The 20,135-nt window shown below is 41.2% G+C and overlaps 1 protein-coding gene across 1 annotated transcript; it reads left to right on the top strand.

The window, feature by feature from the left end:
* The first annotated feature begins 7,394 nt into the window (after positions 1-7,394).
* LOC135514697 (serine/threonine-protein kinase pim-3-like) lies at positions 7,395-11,884 on the top strand. The gene is made up of 6 exons (XM_064938221.1): positions 7,395-7,873; positions 8,220-8,329; positions 8,446-8,496; positions 8,614-8,977; positions 9,854-10,030; positions 10,211-11,884. The coding sequence occupies exons 1-6, from the start codon at positions 7,786-7,788 to the stop codon at positions 10,402-10,404; spliced, it is 984 nt and encodes a 327-aa protein (XP_064794293.1). The 5' UTR covers positions 7,395-7,785; the 3' UTR covers positions 10,405-11,884.
* Positions 11,885-20,135: the final 8,251 nt, after the last annotated feature.

The raw sequence follows: 20,135 nt of genomic DNA on the forward strand, positions 1-20,135 counted from the left end.
GCATTGTTTATTTTGTGACACATGTCTATCAGAGCTTTGTTTTTCCCGTGATTTACTCCACCCCTTGTATGAGAGTTTTTGCCTGCCTCACTAACGATGAATTTCATCTATTCCCTGCTATCTACCTATTGCCTGATCTCCCGGACTACATTACTAGCCTTTTCCTTGCCTGTACTGTTGCCCTATTGGACCCCCTGTGTATGACCTTCTGCCTGCCCCTAGACCCAGCTACCTTCCTCCTCCTGTGGTCCTTTGCAATAAACACCTGCTGCGCCCTGGACTTGAAACCAGCTATCTGTCTCTCCTCGTGTTCATTACAGCTGGGTTATTATTTATTTGGACATCACACATCATAGTCTTACTCTTATCCAGACATCTCACTCTTATACATACTCTCACTCAATCACATCCAATATCATACACATCAACCTACTCAGATTTACCACAGACATATCTTGACTCAATTTTCTAACATCTGTGACATTGGCTCACAGGCAAACAGGCAAGGGAATTAAACAAATAGAGCCTGTTTCATGAATTCTAAACAACAGACATTTGAAAAATATTATTTTGACTGTCACAATACCTCTTATGGCAGTACCTTTAAAAACACTATTTATGGTAAATTTAGACTGAGAATAGTATCTAGTTATGGTAAGGTGTGAAATAAGTATAGCCAGTTATTATTGTAACTGCTTAGCGGATTATAAAAAAAGATCAGTCTTTACGTGGCTAAAAGAAAAGGAATATAACATATACTGTTTACAGGAAACTTTATCACATCCTTAGATGAAGTTCTGTGGGAAAAGGAATGGGGTGATGAAATAATTTTCTGTCATGGACAAAGGAACTCATAAGGTGTGTTAATTAACCCAAACATGTATCTGAATGTGCAAATAGTCAGGAATGATTCCCAAGGAAGTTGGATCTTTTTTAATATTAAAGTGAATGGAAAACAGATTTGGCTTATTAATCTATATGGTCCAAATCAGGATGATCCATACTCCTTTGAAAATATTTAGACCAATTTATTGAACTTACAGGCAACAAACGATTAAATCATTATGGTGGGAGTCTAACAGTGTTAAGTACCTCAATGGACTGTAAAGGAAATCTCTCTACAAACTATCACCATACCCATAAGGAAATTACAAATATTATGGAAACATTAGAAATAGTGGATATTTGGATACTAAAAATACATGACCTTGTAAAATATACATGTAACTTAATCAAACTAGTCGCCTTGACTACCTTCTTGTCTCTATCTCTTGCATCAAAGGTTAAAAAAGTATAAATAGGAGACAGAATGTGATCTGATCTAATTAGCCTTCACACAACTCTTATAGAAATTCCACGTGGACATTGAAAATGTAATCATTGTTTACCGGAGGACAATTTATTTTGAACTAAAACAAAATAATTTATCACTGAATTTTTTCCAGTATAATATAGGTTCAGCAAATCCCCTTATTGTTTGGGATACCTTTAAATGCACCTTCAGAGGTCATTCAGTTCAATGTTCATCAATAATAAAAAAGCTATTTATATCTAAAGAGACAAGACTAACAAGGGAAATACATTAACTAATAGTGCAGGTAGATAGCAATATAAATGATACTGCAGAGATACAAAATAAGTTCAAGGAAAAACAAAAATAACTGGAGGAACTCATTCAAGAATGATCTGATGTAATGTAAGCTATTAGAAAAATAAAGAATATGGAAAAAAATGCACCAAATTCTTCCTGAGTCTCCAACACAGGAATGCTACCAAATATAATTTGCAGAAATTCGTTACTGAAGACAGAGTCATCTATGATTCTCCAAATTATATTTTGATAGAGGAAGCTTAATATTTTTAGCAGATGTTCTCTTTTCTGTCTCATCCTCACCCTTTGAATGACGATTACTGCAAGGAATTCTCTCCAAACAATAAAAACAAAATAGAAAGTTAATAAATATACAAAAGGGTCGTGGCAAATGCCAAATTACAGAGTAATAACTTTGAGGCAATTAAATCCTTTCAGTATGGAAAACCCCCCAGGCTTGATGATATACCGGTTGTAACGACAGATTTCCTCGTCTTCATCTGAAGAGGTGTAGCAAGGATCGAACCAAAACACAGCGTGGTAAGTGTCCATGTTTTAATAGTATAAACGGAACATGACACAATACAAAATAACAAAGTGAATATAAATGAACCAGTCCCATGTGGCACAAACACTGACACAAGAAACAAACACCCACAAACCAACAGTGAAACCCAGGCTACCTAAATATGGTTCTCAATCAGGGACAACGATAAACAGCTGCCTCTGATTGAGAACCATATCAGGCCAAACATAGAAATGGAAAAACATAGAAAAACACACATAGACTGCCCACCCCAACTCACGCCCTGACCATACTAAACAAAGACAAAACAAAGGAAATAAAGGTCAGAACGTGACACCGGTAGAGGTATGTCAAGCCTTTTTTGATATACTCAAAGCTTCATTGTTAGCTTGTTTTATCTACTCAAATAAAATAAAATGTAATTTGTCAAATGCGTTGAATACAACAGTGAAATGCTTACTTACAAGCGCTTAACTCACAATGCAGTTTTCAGAAAAATAAGTTTTAGTAAAAAATAGATAAGTACAAAATTTAAATAATTAAAGCGAAGCAGTAAAATCACAGTATTGAGGCTATATACAGGTGGTACCGGTACAACGTCAATGTGCGGGGACACAGGTTAGTCAAGGTAATTGAGGTAATATGTACATGTTGGTAGAGTTAACATGACTATGCATAAATAATAAACAGAGAGTAGCAGCAGCGTAAAAGATGGGGACAATGCAAATAGTCTGGGTAGCCATTTGTTTAGCTGTTCAGGAGTCTTATGGCTTGGGGGTAGAAGCTGTAAAGAAGCTTTTTGGACCTAGAGTTGGCGCTCCGGTACCGCTTGCCTTGTGGTAGCAGAGAAAAAAGTCTATGACTAGGGTGGCTGGAGTCTTGACAATTTTTAGGGCCTTCCTCCTATAGAAATGGTAATATGTCAGGTACTCAGCAGGAAGGTCTGATTTCATCATTATTGAAACACGACACAGAGGGCAAATATAAAGATCCAGTCTCTCTAAAATAAATGGAGGCCTCCTTCACTTCAAAGTTGTGATGCAAAATTACTAGTGAAATGCATTAAAAATGTTTTACCGGGTATTGTTCATCCTGATCAGACAGGTTTTTTACATGCACGATACATTGGATATAATATATACGACAACTACTAGAAATAATAGAACAACATGAAACATCTAAGAAGCTAGGCCTGGTATTTATAGCACAGTTTTAAAAGGCCTTTGATAAAGTAAGACTGGATTTTATTTATAAATGCCTGGATCTTTTTGTTTTCGGTGATTCTATTATGAGATGGGTAAAAGAAATGTATAGCAACCCCAGGTGTAAAATAGTATTCTCAGAGAGTTTTGAATTGTCAAGAGGAGTTAAACAAGGGTGTCCGCTGTCAGCATATCTATTATTTATGACCAGCAAAATGCTTGTTATTAAAATCAGATCAAATAACAACTGTAGGGGATTAGAAATCCAAGGCATAAAAACAAAGATGTCCATGTATGCCGATGACTCAAGTTTTCTATTAAGTCCGCAAGCCATATCCCTGCAATGTGTCATTGAAGACCTAGGTAACTTTTCTTGACACACTGGACTAAAACCTAATATTACATATTGTATCGTTTAACAAAATCCAACTTTTAAATGACACTGCAGTTGACCTATAAAATTGACTGACGGTGAAGTAGACATACTTGGTACGTGAGCTCTGAACAATGAATTTCAATAGAAAATGTGTAAAAATAGACAAGATCCTGCAACCATGGAGAGGTAAGAAACAGTCTATTTATGGAAAATTGCACTGATTAACACCTTAGTCGTATTTCAGTTTAGTCACTTATGGTGCTGCCTACTCCTGATGATTATTTTTCAAATCATATGAGCAAATGTTTTTCTGTTTTATCTGGGATGCTAAACCATTCAAGATAAAGCGTTCCTATCTATATAATGCATAAGAACTTGGCGGGTTGAGATTATTTGATATAAAAGCATTAAACCTCTCTCTGAAAGCTTCATTTACCCAACTTGTTGTATAATGTTTATGTCCAATGGCTGATGAGCACCGATACGTTTTATATGTAATTTATTTTCATAATAAGGATTTGCCAGTAGATTGTTTAAGTGATTCATGATGATGACTGTTAGCTTGCTAGAGTATGGAAAGTATGTCCAATCAAAGCTAGTATAACGTGATTTGACGTCATTTTATCTGTGGCAATGACTTTGCGCCTTTTTGGATGGGCACTTCTAAAGTAACTCTATGGTAGCACTTGAATATTCGAGCTCTACTCTTTTGCAGTGACCTAGTGTCCCCATGAGTGACAGAACACTGAGCCAATCACAGCGCAACTGGAGAACATTACCCACCCCTATGCTCCATATTTTCCTCTGGCTGCCCCACCACCAAAGAAAACGCTGAACTCGGCTGAAACACCTGCATTTTGGAGCTGCCTTACTCAAGAAAGCAAAAAATAGTATGTTTTTATTGGTCTTTATTAACTCAATTATTATTTTTATGAACTGACATGTATCAAAAGTGCAATGTACTGCATCATGGGAAAGTTGTGATTGACTGACTGATCTACAAACAATAATGAGTTGTTATTTATGATGAAAGGTGATTTGTTGTTTGCAGTCGTTTTGATGCTCTCGAACACGACCAATAGCTCTTTGCTGGACAGCGCAAACTGGTACCTAGACTTTGTGTTGCACTTTGAAACCCACACCAACCATTACATATAGCACCACCCACCAGGTGAAATGCTGTGAAAAGATGGGCATGGTTGAGTGGTAAGCCTGAAGCAGAAGAAAGTCGAGGAGTGAAGTCGGCGGAGGTGCATCTACTATAGCCAAAGGTCAGATACTGATGTGGTTTTCCAACAGGAAGGCTCAGTGCAACATGGTAGTGTTTCCATTGATTACAAAAGTTTTTATTTGTAATGTTGAAATAAACATGTCTACAACCCCATATCACACACTCACAAACTGTAAATATATGTGTGTACATTGTACTAACAATTTGGGAGAGAGGGCCTCAAATGACTACAACATAAAGCTAGTTCGCTAAACAGTGCATTATTTCTGGCAATGTTCAGCAAGTTTAGTTACAAAGACTTTGCGTCCCGTTTCAGTCACGTCTTTGGTCCCGTTCGTGTGGGTCAAACTTCATGACCTTTGATCACATGCAATTGACATGTATGTGCATATTGGACGTGTTGGTTGACATGTAGACGCACTTTGAACAATTTTATCCGAATTATGCAACACATATTGCGGGGCGGCAGGGTAGCCTAGTGGTTAGAGCTTTGGACTAGTAACCGGAAGGTTGCGATTTCAAACCCCGAGCTGACAAGGTACAAATCTGTCATTCTGCCCCTGAACAGGCAGTTAATTCAATTAACTGAGCTGTCATTGAAAATAAGAATTTGTTCTTAACTGACTTGCCTGGTTAAATAAAGGTCAATTAAAAAATTAAATTGAAAGGTGGTGACCAATGATGGTTGGTGGACAAGTTCTGGACTGGTTTAGATCTTATCTGTCAAAAAAATATCAGTTTGTCACTGTGGATGGTTTGTCCTCTGACAAATCACCTGTAAATGTCGGTGTTCCTCAAGGCTCCATTTTAGGACCACTAATGTTTTCACTATATATTTTACCTCTTGGTGATGTCATTCGGAAACATAATGTTAACTTTCACTGCTATGCTACAGCTGTACATTTCGGTGAAACATGGTAAAGCACCAAAATTGCCCTCTTGTGTTTCAGACATGATGCAGTGGATGGCTGCAAATGTTCTACTTTTAAACTCGGACAAAAATGAGATGCTGGTTATAGGTCCCAAGAAAAAGAGAAATCTTCTGTTGAATCTGACAATTAATCTTGATCGTTGTACAGTCGTCTCAAATAAAACTGTGAAGGACCTCAGCGTTACTCTGGACCCTGATCTCTCTTTTGACAAACATATCAAGACTGTTTCAAAGACGGCGTTTTTCCATCTACGTAACATTCCAAAAATCAGAAACTTTCTGTCAAAAATGATGCAGAAAAATTCATCCATGCTTTTGTCACTTAGGTTAGACTACTGCAATGCTCTACTTTCCGGCTACCCGGATAAAGCACCAAATAAACTTCAGTTAGTGCTAAACACGGCTGCTTGACTAGAACCCAAAAATGTTGTCAAATTACTCCAGTGCTAGCCTCTCTACACTGGCTTCCTGTTAAGCCATTTTGCCGAATAGGACAGGAGAAGTACTCCAGATATAACAAACTGACCCGAGCCCCCTGACACATAAACTACTGCAGCATAAATACTGGAGGCTGAGACTGGAGGGGTCAGGAGACACTGTGGCCCCATCCGAGGACAACCCCGGACAGGACCAAACAGGAAGGATATAACCCCACCCACTTTGCCAAAGCACAGCCCCCACACCACTAGAGGGATTTCTTCAACCACCAACGTACCATCCTGAGACAAGGCCGAGTATAGCCCACAAAGATCTCTGCCACGGCACAACCCAAGGGGGGGGCGCCAACCCAGACAACCACTGTGATTATTATTATTTGACCCTGCTGGTCATCTATGAACATTTGAACATCTAGGCCATGTTCTGTTATAATCTCCATCCGGCACAGACAGAAGAGGACTGGCCACCCCTCATAGCCTGGTTCCTCTCTAGGTTTCTTCCTAGGTCCTGGCCGTTCTAGGGAGTTTTTCCTAGCCACCGTGCTTCTTCAACTGCATTGCTTGCTGTTTGTTTTTTTTTGCTTGGTTTCTGTACAGCAATTTGTGACATCAGCTAATGTATGAAGGGCTTTATAAATACATTTGATTGATTGATTGATTGGTGGTCCCCTCGAACGCGCCCATTGCGTCCCAGAGGAAATGGGAAAGGGCGTCTCGGAATTTCCACCACGTGCGCGCAAATCACCCATTTACGATAATGAGCATTTGATTGGTGCAAATCGAAAACATGGTAATTGTATATACCATCTCATTGGTGAAGTCCTCCAGGTCCCTAGAGAACACAGCGCAAAGCCTCCAGACAAGAGATCCTTGAGCGTCTCATACTATGAGAAAGTAGTACGTGTATACATATCATTATATCTGAGAAATTACACAATGGTTATTTTTATATTGTATAAATCATCCTATTAATTCCTCTATCTCTACATTTCAATTAATCATTGCCGGGTATAACGACAAATTCCAGGAAAATACCGAGTAGTCTTTCGGGGCGGAGGGATACAACCATCCTCCACTCGTTAAAAAACATTGGCGTTATAGAAAAGGTAGGGAAAGACCGTGACAAAGCTCAGACAGCAAATACATTCCGTAATATCGACAGTCTTTTGGACTTCTTACCATATTTTGCGATTGCTACTAGATAATAGTTAACCGCTCTGCAAGTGTACTGTTTTCAGTACTTCAAGAAAACTGGCATCTTCAAAGTGCATGAATTAAGATACAGGATTCTCGTTGTTCGCAGCGTTTCTACTCTGGAAAAGGACGATGCGGCATTTTATTTGAGACATCGACGGGGCGGGTGGAGTTGGCACACTGGATTTATTAGCTAGCCGCTACAAGCGCTAACCTTTTCAATCATATTTACATAGGATTGGATCAGATTCTACATTTTCAGATAAACACGAATTTAGTTAAGTCTTCCGTTCGAATATGTTGTTGTCAAAGTTTGGCTCATTCTCGCACATTTGCCACCCTTCGAGCATGGACCATTTACCGGTGAAAATACAGCTCCAGCCAGGTATGATTCGAACCCGCTGTCATTCTTCGTGCTTTACATGGTCGGAAAAGATGGACTGTTTATTGAACTAGATTTGTTAGTCATTCATGCTTCCAATAATGAAATAATAATTGTATTTGACTAACTAACTCTAAAATCCTTGCACGGGACTATTTTAAATGGCTTCGTACTGTCCATATGCACGCCAACTGTGATTAACATAGCTAACGTTAGCTAGGTAACTATACCTGTCTGTGTCTGGAAAAGCTAACGTGAGTCAACAGCTGCGACTCGATTGCTTATCTTGCGCTGTGCAAGACGAGACTATCGTGTATGCTTATCTGCTCTGAATTTGATGTTTTGCCAGTTAAAGTGGAAAAGGAGCCGTTCGAAAAGGTCTACACTGTGGGATCCGTGCTGGGCAGCGGTGGATTCGGCACAGTCTACGCTGGTAGTCGGCTCTCGGATGACGCACTGGTAAGCATAGAAGCGCTTTGATCTCGGCACATGGCGCCATCAAGGCATCTCATAGTTATTTACTAATTTACTTCGTCGTATCTAATGTGTGTTTGTTTTCTCTCTCGCGAAATTAGGTCGCAGTGAAACATGTGCCGAAGGAGCGGGTGACCGAATGGGGAACTATTGTAAGTATCACCACTCCGGTTTGTTTAGGTTTTTCACCCATGTCAGTTGTTGTTTTTTTTGGTAATTGAATCTATTCTCGGTCACTCGACTCATTTGTGATTCATATTTTCTTACAGAATGGTGTGATGGTGCCTTTGGAGATTATTTTATTGAAGAAGGTCAGTTCGTCATTTCGGGGGGTTATAAAACTCCTTGATTGGTATGAGCGACCAGACGGCTGGTTGATTGTTATGGAACGACCGGAGCTGGTCAAGGATCTTTTCGATTTCATAACGGAGAAGGGCGCCTTGGATGAAGAGACGGCAAGGGGATTTTTCCGTCAGGTTTTGGAGGCTGTCCGCCACTGCTACAGCAGCGGGGTAGTTCACAGAGATATCAAAGATGAAAATCTGCTAGTAGACCTACGCACTGGGGAGCTCACGCTTATTGACTTTGGTTCAGGGGCGATCCTCAAGGACACGGTCTACACTGACTTTGACGGTATGTACTCTACCCTTACTCAATGCGTTGCCAGCAGTGGCTCCGTTGTATTTTCTGGGTTTGTTGTGTTTTTGAAGGTGCGTTAGTCTGCACTGACCCATGACTTGCTTTCAACTATATTTGTTTGTTTTAGTATAGATACTTACTCGCCTTATTCTATCATCTGATGATATAATACCCCCCCCCCCCCCCCCTCTCTGTTTCTGCCGGTGTGTCCACACGACGCTGTGACGCAGTGGTTTGTTTTTGGGTACCTCATAGTTTCCCTCGGTTGGTGACGACCGATCAGCCGATCCTTATTCATTTTGATTCTCCCTATGTAGTTAATTTAAAGTACCTTTATAAATGTCATATTAGTCAATTTAACACACTAGTGTGGTAAAATAGATTATTGTTATATGTTGATAATTGTCTGTGTTAAGAAACGCTCATTTCAAAGCCTTTAGGTAATGGCAATTGGGACAGCTGCCACGTAACATCTGTTTGTTGTGAAACCTGAGCTTGGGCTGGTTCATGTCACGTGATGGCTCACATTGCGCACTCGAGTTTTTGTTTGGTATCCAAGTTACTCATGCCTGGAGGGAGGGGAGTGAGGCGGGTCACCCAGTTTCATAGAGATTTGTTGTGGAAAAGAAAAAGCCATTATAACAGGAGTATGACATCCTTGTTTTAGATGGAATTACACTTGCCTTGTTCAGCCTTAATAGAGACATTGTCTGACTATTTTTAAATATCCATCATTTATAATCTTTCCAAATCATACAGGTTTGCAATATAGGCCAATTTATATTATTGTCACATGAAATGTCCCAAATAAACTGTTCTGGTGCTATTACAGAAGTCAAGGATATCACTAATCAGCCGTTTCTTTTCCAGGTACAAGAGTTTACAGTCCGCCAGAGTGGATCCGCTTCCATAGATACCACGGGCGCTCAGCTACGGTGTGGTCGCTAGGGGTGCTGCTGTATGACATGGTCTGTGGAGACATCCCCTTTGAGCAAGATGAGGAAATCCTCCAGGGGAGACTGTACTTCAGGAGGAGAGTGTCTAATGGTGTGCACTACCTCCAATATACATCCTACAATCATAACACATTTCTAGTCTTAAAACCAATTTCTTAACACTATTTTCTACTTCATTTCTTCCTGCCTGTGTGTTCCTATAACCCTCTATCTCCCTTTTGTCCCATAAAATACTAATCCATACTTTCCCCTTTTCTCTCCTTCCTTCCAGAGTGCCAGCAGCTGATCAAGTTGTGCCTGTCGTTACGGCCCTCAGACAGGCCTACTCTAGAACAGATCCTTGACCACCCGTGGATGCGCTTGGCTGGGGAGGTGTCGATGTCCAAGCCTGAGGATGGGGACATTCGGCTGAGGACCATCGACACGGACACATCTAGCACAAGCTCCAGCAAGGAGAGCCTATGAAAGAAGGAAGAGGGGATGAGAGGAGAAAAGGAGTGAATGGACATGAGGGGATGGGGGGGTTTAACTGGACTTAAAAGGGCTCTGGTCCTTATGCCCCACCATGGCTTGGGCTGGCAGAATTATTTTTGGTTTCCTTTTGTAGGGAATTATTATAATTTATTACGGTTTGTTCTTCCTTCTATCTTTTTGTTTATTTTTTTTTATAACTCATGAATTGTTTCCAAATGTGGAACATTTGCTGTTTGGGCGGTCTTTACCAGTGACTATTTATTTTGTACTTTATTATTTTCTAATTTGTTGTAACAAGGCTGATTTGTGCATCTGGTTTAAAGCCCCTTATTCAGACATAGCTGCTCTCATAGAGCTTGGAGAATGCTTTATATTTAAATGTTTTTGATTTGGAGTGCCTTTTTGAAAGCTGCTTCTCGGGGGCTTTTGTCATAACTTTTTGTTGTTATAACCCTTTCGGGCTGGTTTGTTGGTACGTATCCCACCCTGTCATGATGGAGATTAGTTGTCTTCCTCCATAACAGTGTGGTAAACTACACCACCCAGCATTCTTAGGGATCATAAAATAGGGGATGAAGGCGGGAGTTGACTGTTGACCATGGAATACTTGAAATGCAACTCACTCACACTGCGCCCTCTTTACTAAGCTGCTCACTCATACTACAGCCTCGAGTTGTTTGGATTTCTCAAAATTGGATCCTTTCATTTCTGAATGTGTATTAAAACTACATTATCTGTGTGTTTAGCCCCTTGGAGATGTATTTTAATTGAATGTTTTGCCTTTCCCCCATCTCACTACTGGCACTACATTGCTCTTGCCCTGGACTGGTGTATCATGGCTTAAGTGTGAAATGCACAATCAATGCAATATTCATGGACTCAGTTATGTCTTTCACAATACAAATACTGTGCAGTGTCGTTGTTCCCCCCCCCCGTGCTGTTAATTTATACAGAATGTGTAGACATTCCTCACTCTTTTTGGCTCATATTTATTGTAGATGTTTAAGGGGTGAGATCCCAGAATTTGCATATCTTTACATGGCCTTTTGTTTTGCATTCCTGTAATGATATTTTTACACTTCAACATAAAATATTTTTTTTTTTTAGATTGTGGATGGATGCACTGGAGTTGTCGAAAGGGAATAAAACAAGGTTTACTTAAATTTGGAAGAGCTATGAATGTGATTGAACTCCTTTTTATAGTCCTGTAAGTAATGTATTGACTTAATCTAAAAGTACATCTGCTTTTTAGGGTACATTATACTTGTGCTGTCTCCATGCATTAAACTCCATGGACGCACATGGTTATTGGGTTGGATAAAGCTATTCTAGTTAGTGACTGAATCTGTGGCTTGCCTGGTGTTAGATATTCTCTTTCAGTTTAGCTGTATGCCATGAATGATAGAGATCTGGTGATGCAATTTTTTTTTTTTTTATACAAACATTTCAATTAAATCCCTTTGTACATAAATCATACTTGTGTTGTCTTATTGACCTACTGGTAAAAATTCCTCAAACAGTCATTGATGAAACTCTGTCTCCTGCCCTTCATCGACACTGAAGAGGATTTAACAAGTGACAGCTTTCACCTGGTGTCATGGAAAGAGCAGGTGTTCGTAATGTTTTGCATACTCAGTTTATGTGACGTGGCTATATTAGCTGTACACAGAATGACTGAGTAGGAAAGTGACACAGGAATGAGGCAGGAACCAGAGACATGCATCATCACACTCACAACACATCCCTGAACCTAGCTAGAACTAATTGCTTTTCCATTTAATGCTGCCGGCCTCATCTGCCTGCCATACAATAACAACATAAGTCACTCCATTATTGGTAGAGCAGAGCAGTGGGCTGTGAGAAAGAGCAAGGTAGACAATGTTCGTCATCATCTGTGTTCTGTGTCAGTGTTCTCCAGGAAGTGGTAGTGGGGGATGGAGGGACGAGTGTTGTTGTGGTGGGGAGGTGCTGCCCCCTCTGGTGACTCCCTGCCCATGAGCTGTTATGGCACCTCACCGCAGATAATGACCATAGGCACAGATCTAGGCGCTACCCCTCAAGCTAAACCTTAACTGAAGTGAAAAACATAACAGATCTTAGTTCAGTGTCTAAGTCACGTGTCCATGGTTAACTGTTAAAGTGTATCCTAAATATGATATGCAAAGTACATTTTTATAGCTCTCCCTGTCTAAAAATCATACATCATCAAATCAAATTGTATTTTTCACATGCGCCGAATACAATAGGTGTAGACGTTACAGTGAAATGCTTACTTACAAGCCCTTAACAAACAACGCAGTTTTAAGAAAATACCCCCAAAAAATAAGAGATAAAAATAAATCATTAAAGAACAACAGTAAAATTACAATAGCGAAAATTACAATATACAGGGGGTACCAGTACAGAGTCAGTAGGCGGGGCACTGGTGTCGAGGTAATTGAGGTAATATGTACATGTAGGTAGAGTTATTAAAGTGACTATGCATAGATAATAACAGAGTAGCAGCAGTGTAGAAGAGGAGGGGGGGGGGCAATGCAAATAGTCTGGGTAGCCATTTCATTCGATGAGTCTTATAGCTTGGAGCTAGAAGCTGTTTTAGAAGCCTCTTGGACCTAGACTTGGCCCTCTGCGGTAGCAGAGAGAACAGTCTATGACTCGAGTGGCTGGAGTCTTTGACAATTCTTTGGGCCTTCCTCTGATACCGCCTGGATTTATAGGTCCTGGATGGCAGGAAGCTTGGCCCCGGTGAGAGGCCGAGCAGTTGCCATACCCGGCAGTGATGCAACCAGTCAGGATACTCTCGATGGTGCAGCTGTAAAACCTTTTGAGGATCTGAGGTCCCATGACAAATCTTTTCAGTCTCCTGAGGGTGAATTTGTTTTTGTTGTGCCCTCTTCACGACTGTCTTGCTGTACTTGGACCATGTTAGTTTGTTGGTGATGCGGTTGCCAAGGAACTTGAAGCTCTCAACCTGCTCCACTACAGCCCTGTCGATGAGAATGGGGGCGTGCTCGGTCCTCTTTTTCCTGTAGTCCGCAATCATCTCCATTGTCTTGATCACATTGAGGGAGAGGTTGTTGTCCTTGCACCACAAAGTCACGTCTCTGACCTCCTCCCTATAGGCTGTCTCATCGTTGTCGGTGATCAGAACTACCACTGTTGTGTCATCTGCAAATTTAATGATGGTGTTGGAGTGGTGCCTGGCCATGCAGTCATGGGTGAACAGTGAGTACAGGAGGGGACTGAGCACGCACCCCTGAGGGGCCCCCGTTTTGAGGATCAGCGTGGGGGATGTGTAGTTACCCACCCTTACTACCTGGGGGCAGCCCGTTAGGAAGTCCAGGATCCAGTTGCAGAGGGAGGTGTTAAGTCCCAAGGTCCTTAGCTTAGTGATAAGCTTTGAAGGCTCTATGGTGTTGAACGCTGAGCTGTAGTCAATGAATAGCATTCTCAAATAGGTGTTCCTTTTGTCCAGATGTGAAAGGGCAGTGCGGAGTGCAATAGAGATTGCATCATCTGTGGATCTGTTGGGGCGGTATGCAAATTGGAGTTGGTCTAGGGTTTCTAGGATAATGATGTTGTGAGCCATGACCAGCCTTTAAAGCATTTCATGGCTACAGACATGAGTGCTACGGGTCGGTAGTCATTTAGGCAGGTTACCTTAGTGTTCTTGGGCACAGGGACTATGGTGGTCTTCTTGAAACATGTTGGTATTACAGACTCAGACAGGGAGAGGTTGAAAATGTCAGTGAAGACACTTGCCAGTTGGTTAGCGCAAGCTTGAGTACACATCCTGGTAATCCAATGTCTGGCCCTGCGGCCTTGTGAATGTTGAACTGTTTAAAGGTCTTACTCACATCAGCTGCGGAGAGCGTGATCACACAGCCGTCAAGAATAGCTGATGCTCTCATGCATGTTTTAGTATTTTTTGCCTCGAAGCGAGCGTATAAGTTGTTTAGCTCATCTGGTAGGCTCATATCACTGGGCAGCTCTCAGCTGAACTTCCCTTTGTAGTCTGTAATAGTTTACCAGCCCTGCCACACACGACGAGCGTCAGAGCCGGTGTAGTATGATTAGACTTTAGTACAGTGTTGATGCTTTGCCTGTTTGATGGTTCTTCGGAGGGCATAGCAGGATTTCTTATAAGCTTCCGGGTTAGAGTACCGGTACTTGAAAGCAGCAGCTCTACCCTTTAGCTCAGTGCGAATGTTGTCTGTAATCCATGGCTTCTGGTTGGGGTATGTACATACAGTCACTGTGGGGACGACGTCATTGATGCACTTATTGATGAAGACAATGACTGATGTGGTGAACTCCTCAATGCCATCGGAAGAATATTGGAACGTATTTCTGTCTGTGCTCACAAAACAGTCCTGTAGTTTAGCATCTGCTTCGTCTGACCACTTTTTAGTAGACCGAATCACTGGTGCGTCCTGGTTTAGTTTTTTGATTGTAAGCATGCATCTTGAGGATATAATTATGGTTAGATTTGCCTAATGGAGCGCGAGGGAGAGCTTTGTACACATCTCTGTGTGTGGAGTGACGGTGGTCTAGAGTTTTTTCCCTGATTAGTTAAAACTGATTTAAGTTTCCCTGCATTAAAGTCCCCGGCCACTAGGAGCGCCACCTCTGGTTGAACATTTTCCTGGTTGCTTATGGAGGTATACAGCTCATTGAGTGCGGTATTAGTGCCAGCATCGGTCGGTGGTGGTATGTAGACAGCTACAAAAAATACAGATGAAAACTCTCTGGGTAGATAGTGTGATCTACAGCTTATCATGAGATACTCTACCTCAGGTGAGCAAAACCTCAAGACCCCCTTAGATTTGTGCACCAGCTGTTGTTTACAAATATACATAGGCCGCCACCCCGTGTCTTACAGAGGCTGTTGTTGTATGCTGCCGATAGGGTGTATAACCCGCCAGCTGTATGTTATTAATGTCATCGTTCAGCCACAACTCGTGAAACATAAGATATTACAGTTTTCAATGTCACATTGGTAGGATATACTTGCTTTCAGTTCGTCCCATTTCTTTTCCAGCGATTGAACGTTGGCATTACAGTATGGATGGCAAAGACAGATTAGCTAATTGTTAAAATTCTCAGTTTCTTTCTCCAGCGAACGACGGGATGAGGGCCCATTCGGGTGTTTGGAGTATATCCTTCCCATCCAACTCATTAAAGAAAAATGTGTTGTCCAATTCGAGATGAGTAATTGCTGTTCTGATGTCCAGAAGCTCTTTTCAATCATAAGAGACATTAACATTATGTACAAAATAATTTACAAACAATGCAAAAAAACGAACAAAATAGCACGGTTGGTTAAAAGCCAATAAAACGGCAACCATTATCTCCGGGGCCATTTTCATCATTCATTGAAAACTTTCATTTCCAATATGACAGCAGGCATATGGACATTTAAGGGCTTTAGAATTGGATAGCTGGTTCCTTGAACATACACAAGAATCAGCACAGTGATTAAAGAACTAATGTATGTGCTGATGAAAAAGGCACTGCTTCCCTTTTAATTAGCTATCTTTGCCTTGCAAACGTATTCAAATCCCTTGGATTTCTTCACATTTTATTGTGTTATAAAATGGGAATACAATTAATTTAATATACACAAAATACTCAAGTGGAAGAAAAAAATGCACACTTTTTAAAGATAAAAAAAATGCAATAACTAAAATATAGTCGTTGCATACCTGTTTAGCCCCTTTGCTTAGGCAGCCCTACATTAGTTCATGAGATAAATGTGGCTTAACAAATCACAGAAATTGTTACATGGACTCACTCTGTGTGAAATAATAGGGTTTGACATGATTTTTAAATGACTAACTCTTCCTCTATCCCCCATACATACAACATCTGTAAGGTCCCTCAGTCAAGTACTGAACTTCAAGCACATATTCAAATACAAAGACAAGGGAGCTTTTCGAAGCCTCATTAAAACGGGCATTGATTTGTAGATGGGTGACAACAACAAATCAGACATTGAATATCTCTAAGCATGTCAGACTCTAGTTAATGGCAGACTCTAGTGCTGTTCATTATGTATTAAACAAACTAGGCAGGATACAGTCGTCCTTCAGAACTGAAAGGCAGGACAGGATTGAAACTGCATGAGGTCATTGGTGATTTAAAACAGCTACAGTGTTCAATGGCTGTGATGTTAGAGAACTGAGGATGCATCAACATTGTATTGACTCCACAATAATAAATGCAACAAGGCACTAAGGTACAGTGCCTTTGGGAAGTATTCAGACCCCTTGACGTTTTCCACATTTTGTTAGGTTACAGTCTTATTCTAAAATTGATACAATTATTTTCCCTCATCACAATAACCAATTGAGACAAAGCGAACACTGGTTTTTATAGATTTTTGCTAATTTATAAAAAAAAATAAAAACAGAAATATCACATTTACATAAGTATTCTGACCCTTTTCTCAGTACTTTGTTGAAGCATATTTGGCAGCGATTACAGCCCTGAGTTTTCTTGGGTATGACGCTACTAGCTTGGCACACCTCTATTTGGGGAGTTTCTCCCATTCTTCTCTGCAGATCCTCTCAAGCTCTGTCAGCTTTGATTGGGGAGAGTTGCTGCACAGCTATTTTCAGAGCTCTCCAGAGATGTTAGATCGGGTTCAAGTCCGAGATCTGGCTGGGCCACTCAAGGACATTCAGGGAATTGCCCTGAAGCCACTCCTGCATTGTCTTGGCTGTGTGCATAGGGTTGTTGTCCTGTTGGAAGGTGAACCTTCGCCCCAGTCTGAGGACCTGAGCGCTCTGGAGCAGGTTTTCATCAAGGATCTCTCTGTACATTGCTCCATTTATTTTACCTCGTTCCTGACTAGTCTCCCAGTCCCTGCCGCTGAAAAACATCCCCACAGCATGATGCTGCTACCACCATGCTTCACCGTGTGGATGGTTCCAGGTTTCCTCCAGGCGTGACGTGTGGCATTCAGGTCAAAGAGTTCAATCTTGGTTTCATCAGACCAGAGAATGTTGTTTCTTATGGTCTTAGAGCCTTAAGGTGCTTTTTGGCAAACTCCAAGTAGGCTGTCATGTGCCTTTTACTGAGGAGAGGCTTCCATCTGGCCACACTACCATAAAGGCCTAATTGGTGGAGTGTTGCAAAGGTGGTTGTCCTTCTGGAAAGTTCTCCCATCTCCACAGAGGAACTCTTGAGCTCTGTCAGAGTGACCATCTGGTTCTTGGTCACCACCCTGACCAAGGCCCTTGCTCAGTTTGCCTGGGCGGCCAGCTCTAGGACGAGTCTCGGTGGTTCCATACTTCTTCCATTTAAGAATGATGGAGGCCACTGTGTTCTTGGGGACCTTCAATGCTGCAGACATTTTTTGGCACCCTTCCCCAGATCTGTGTCTTGACACAATTCTGTATCAGTGCACTGAGGACAATTCCTTCAACCTCATGGCTTAGTTTTTGCTCTGACATGCACTGTCAACTGTGAGACCTTATACAGACAGGTGTGTGCCTTTCCAAATCATGTCCAATCAATTGAATTTAACACAGGTGGACTCCAATCAAGTTAGAAACATCAAGGATGGTCAATGGAAACAGGATGCACCTGAGCTCAACTTTGAGTCTCATAGTAAATGGTCTGAATACTTGTGGAAATAAGGTATTTCTGTTTTTTATTTGTAATAAATTTGCTAATTTCTATAAACCTGTATTCACTTTGTCATTATGGGGCATTGAATGTAGATTGATGAGGATTTAAAAAAATGTGTAATCCATCTTCGAATAAGGCTGTAACATAACAACATTTGGAAAAGTAAAGGGGTCTGGAATACTTTACGAATAAACCTTTTGGCCTAAATGAAAAGCCCAATGTTTGGGGCAAATCCAACACAACACATCACTGAGTAACTTTCTCCTTATTTTAAGCATGGTGGTAGCTGCATCATGTTAAGGGTATACTTGACATCTGCAAATACTGTGGAGTTGTTTTAGGATAAAAAATAAACGGGATAGGGCTAAGCACAAGCCAAATCTACACTTGATATGCAGTGAATGTTCCTAAGTGAATGTTCCTAAGTGGCCAAGTTACAGTTTCGACTTAAATCTGCTTGAAATACAATTGCAAGACTTGAAAATGAAGCCATGATCCCCAACATATTGGAAAATTTTGCACAATCCAGCTGTGCAAAGCTCTTTAAGGGTCAAATCAGATTCCTTTCCAATGCATTCCTTTCCTACACACTTTTCAGTATTTGGTATTCACACTTACCTTATTCAGTGGAGTAACATGTTCTGCAGATGTGGCTACCTTGCGCGTTCTGAATACATTTCATTCAACCGCTGAAAACCCTCCCACTTCCTGGCAAACAGATATTCTCATTCAATATGGTTTTCAGTACATTTATCTTAAGGCATCCCTTTCAATACGGTGTACCTTTTAGTTCAACATTTGGCGACAGAACAGTTTAAGATATTAGGGATCAATGAAAGAAAGCCATCTAAATATATGCATATTCGTCTCTGTTTCAGAACCAATCGGTAAATTGAAAAATCGTGTAGATTATTTAAGTTTAGGAAAGTATTTATGAATCATAGAAAACAGGTTTGGAGAGCCTTTACGCACTAAAGAAAGAAAACGGTGGATTGGTTCATTCTGAAAATTTCATTCTGAAAACTACTGATGGTAGTTTTGAAAGATTAGTGTACAGTTAATCATAATAGGGAGAATAGTGTACAATAGTCGGCTATACCCTCGTCTATTGCCTGCATTAACCATGGGACTGTGTGATGACACAACCAAGTAATTACACTACATGGCCATAAGTATGTGGACACCTGCGCAACATCTCATTCCAAAATCATGAGCATTAATATGGAGTTATTTCCCCTTTGCTGCTATAACAGCCTCCACTCTTCTGGGAAGGCTTTCCACTAGATGTTGGAACATTGGTGCAGGAACTTGCTTCCATTCAGCCACAAGAGCATTAGTAAAGTCAAATACTGATTTCGGGCAATTGGGCCTGGCTCGCAGTTGCGTTCCGATTCATCCCAAAGGTGTTCGATGGGGTTGAGGTCAGGGCTTTGTGCAGGCCAGTCAAGTTCTTCCACACCGATCTCAGCAAACCATTTCTGTATGGACCTTGCTTTCTGCACGGGGGCATTGTCATGCAGAAATGGGAAAGGGCCTTCCCCAAACTTTTGCCACGAAGTTGGAGGCACAGAATCGTCTAGAATGTAGCGTTAAGATTTCGCTTCACTGGAACTAAGAGGCCTAGCCAGAACCATGAAAAACAGCCCCAGATATTATTCCTACTCCACCAAACTTTACAGTTGGCACTATGCATTGGGGCAGGTAGCGTTCTCCTGGCATCTGTCAAACCAAGATTCGTCCATCGGACTGACAGATGGTGAAGCGTGATCACAGAGATCGCGTTACCTCTGCTCCTGCTGCCTCTTGGCATTGCACATGGTGATTTTAGGCTTATGTACGGCTGCGTGGCCATGGAAACTCATTTCATGAAGCTCCCGAAGAACAGTTCTTGTGCTGACGTTGCTTCCAGAGGCAGTTTGGAACTCAGTAGTGAGTGTTGCAACCGTGGACAGATGGTTTTTACTATGCTCTTCAGCACTCGGCGTTCCCGTTCTGTAAACTTGTGTGGCCTACCACTTTGTGGGGCCTACCACTTTGTGGGGCCTACCACTTTGTGGGGCCTACCACTTTGCGGCTGAGCGGTTGTT

The sequence above is a fragment of the Oncorhynchus masou genome, chromosome 26 (genome assembly GCF_036934945.1).
Source record: "Oncorhynchus masou masou isolate Uvic2021 chromosome 26, UVic_Omas_1.1, whole genome shotgun sequence".
NCBI classification, from domain to species: domain Eukaryota; kingdom Metazoa; phylum Chordata; class Actinopteri; order Salmoniformes; family Salmonidae; genus Oncorhynchus; species Oncorhynchus masou.

What these genes read in the sequence shown, in the direction of transcription:
- LOC135514697 (XM_064938221.1), top strand. Translation starts at nt 7,786, where the DNA reads ATGTTGTTGTCAAAGTTTGGCTCATTCTCGCACATTTGCCACCCTTCG. An exon ending in GAAAATACAGCTCCAGCCAG is followed by an intron (nt 7,874 to 8,219) that starts GTATGATTCGAA and finishes ATGTTTTGCCAG; the next exon opens with TTAAAGTGGAAAAGGAGCCG. An exon ending in TGACCGAATGGGGAACTATT is followed by an intron (nt 8,497 to 8,613) that starts GTAAGTATCACC and finishes ATTTTCTTACAG; the next exon opens with AATGGTGTGATGGTGCCTTT.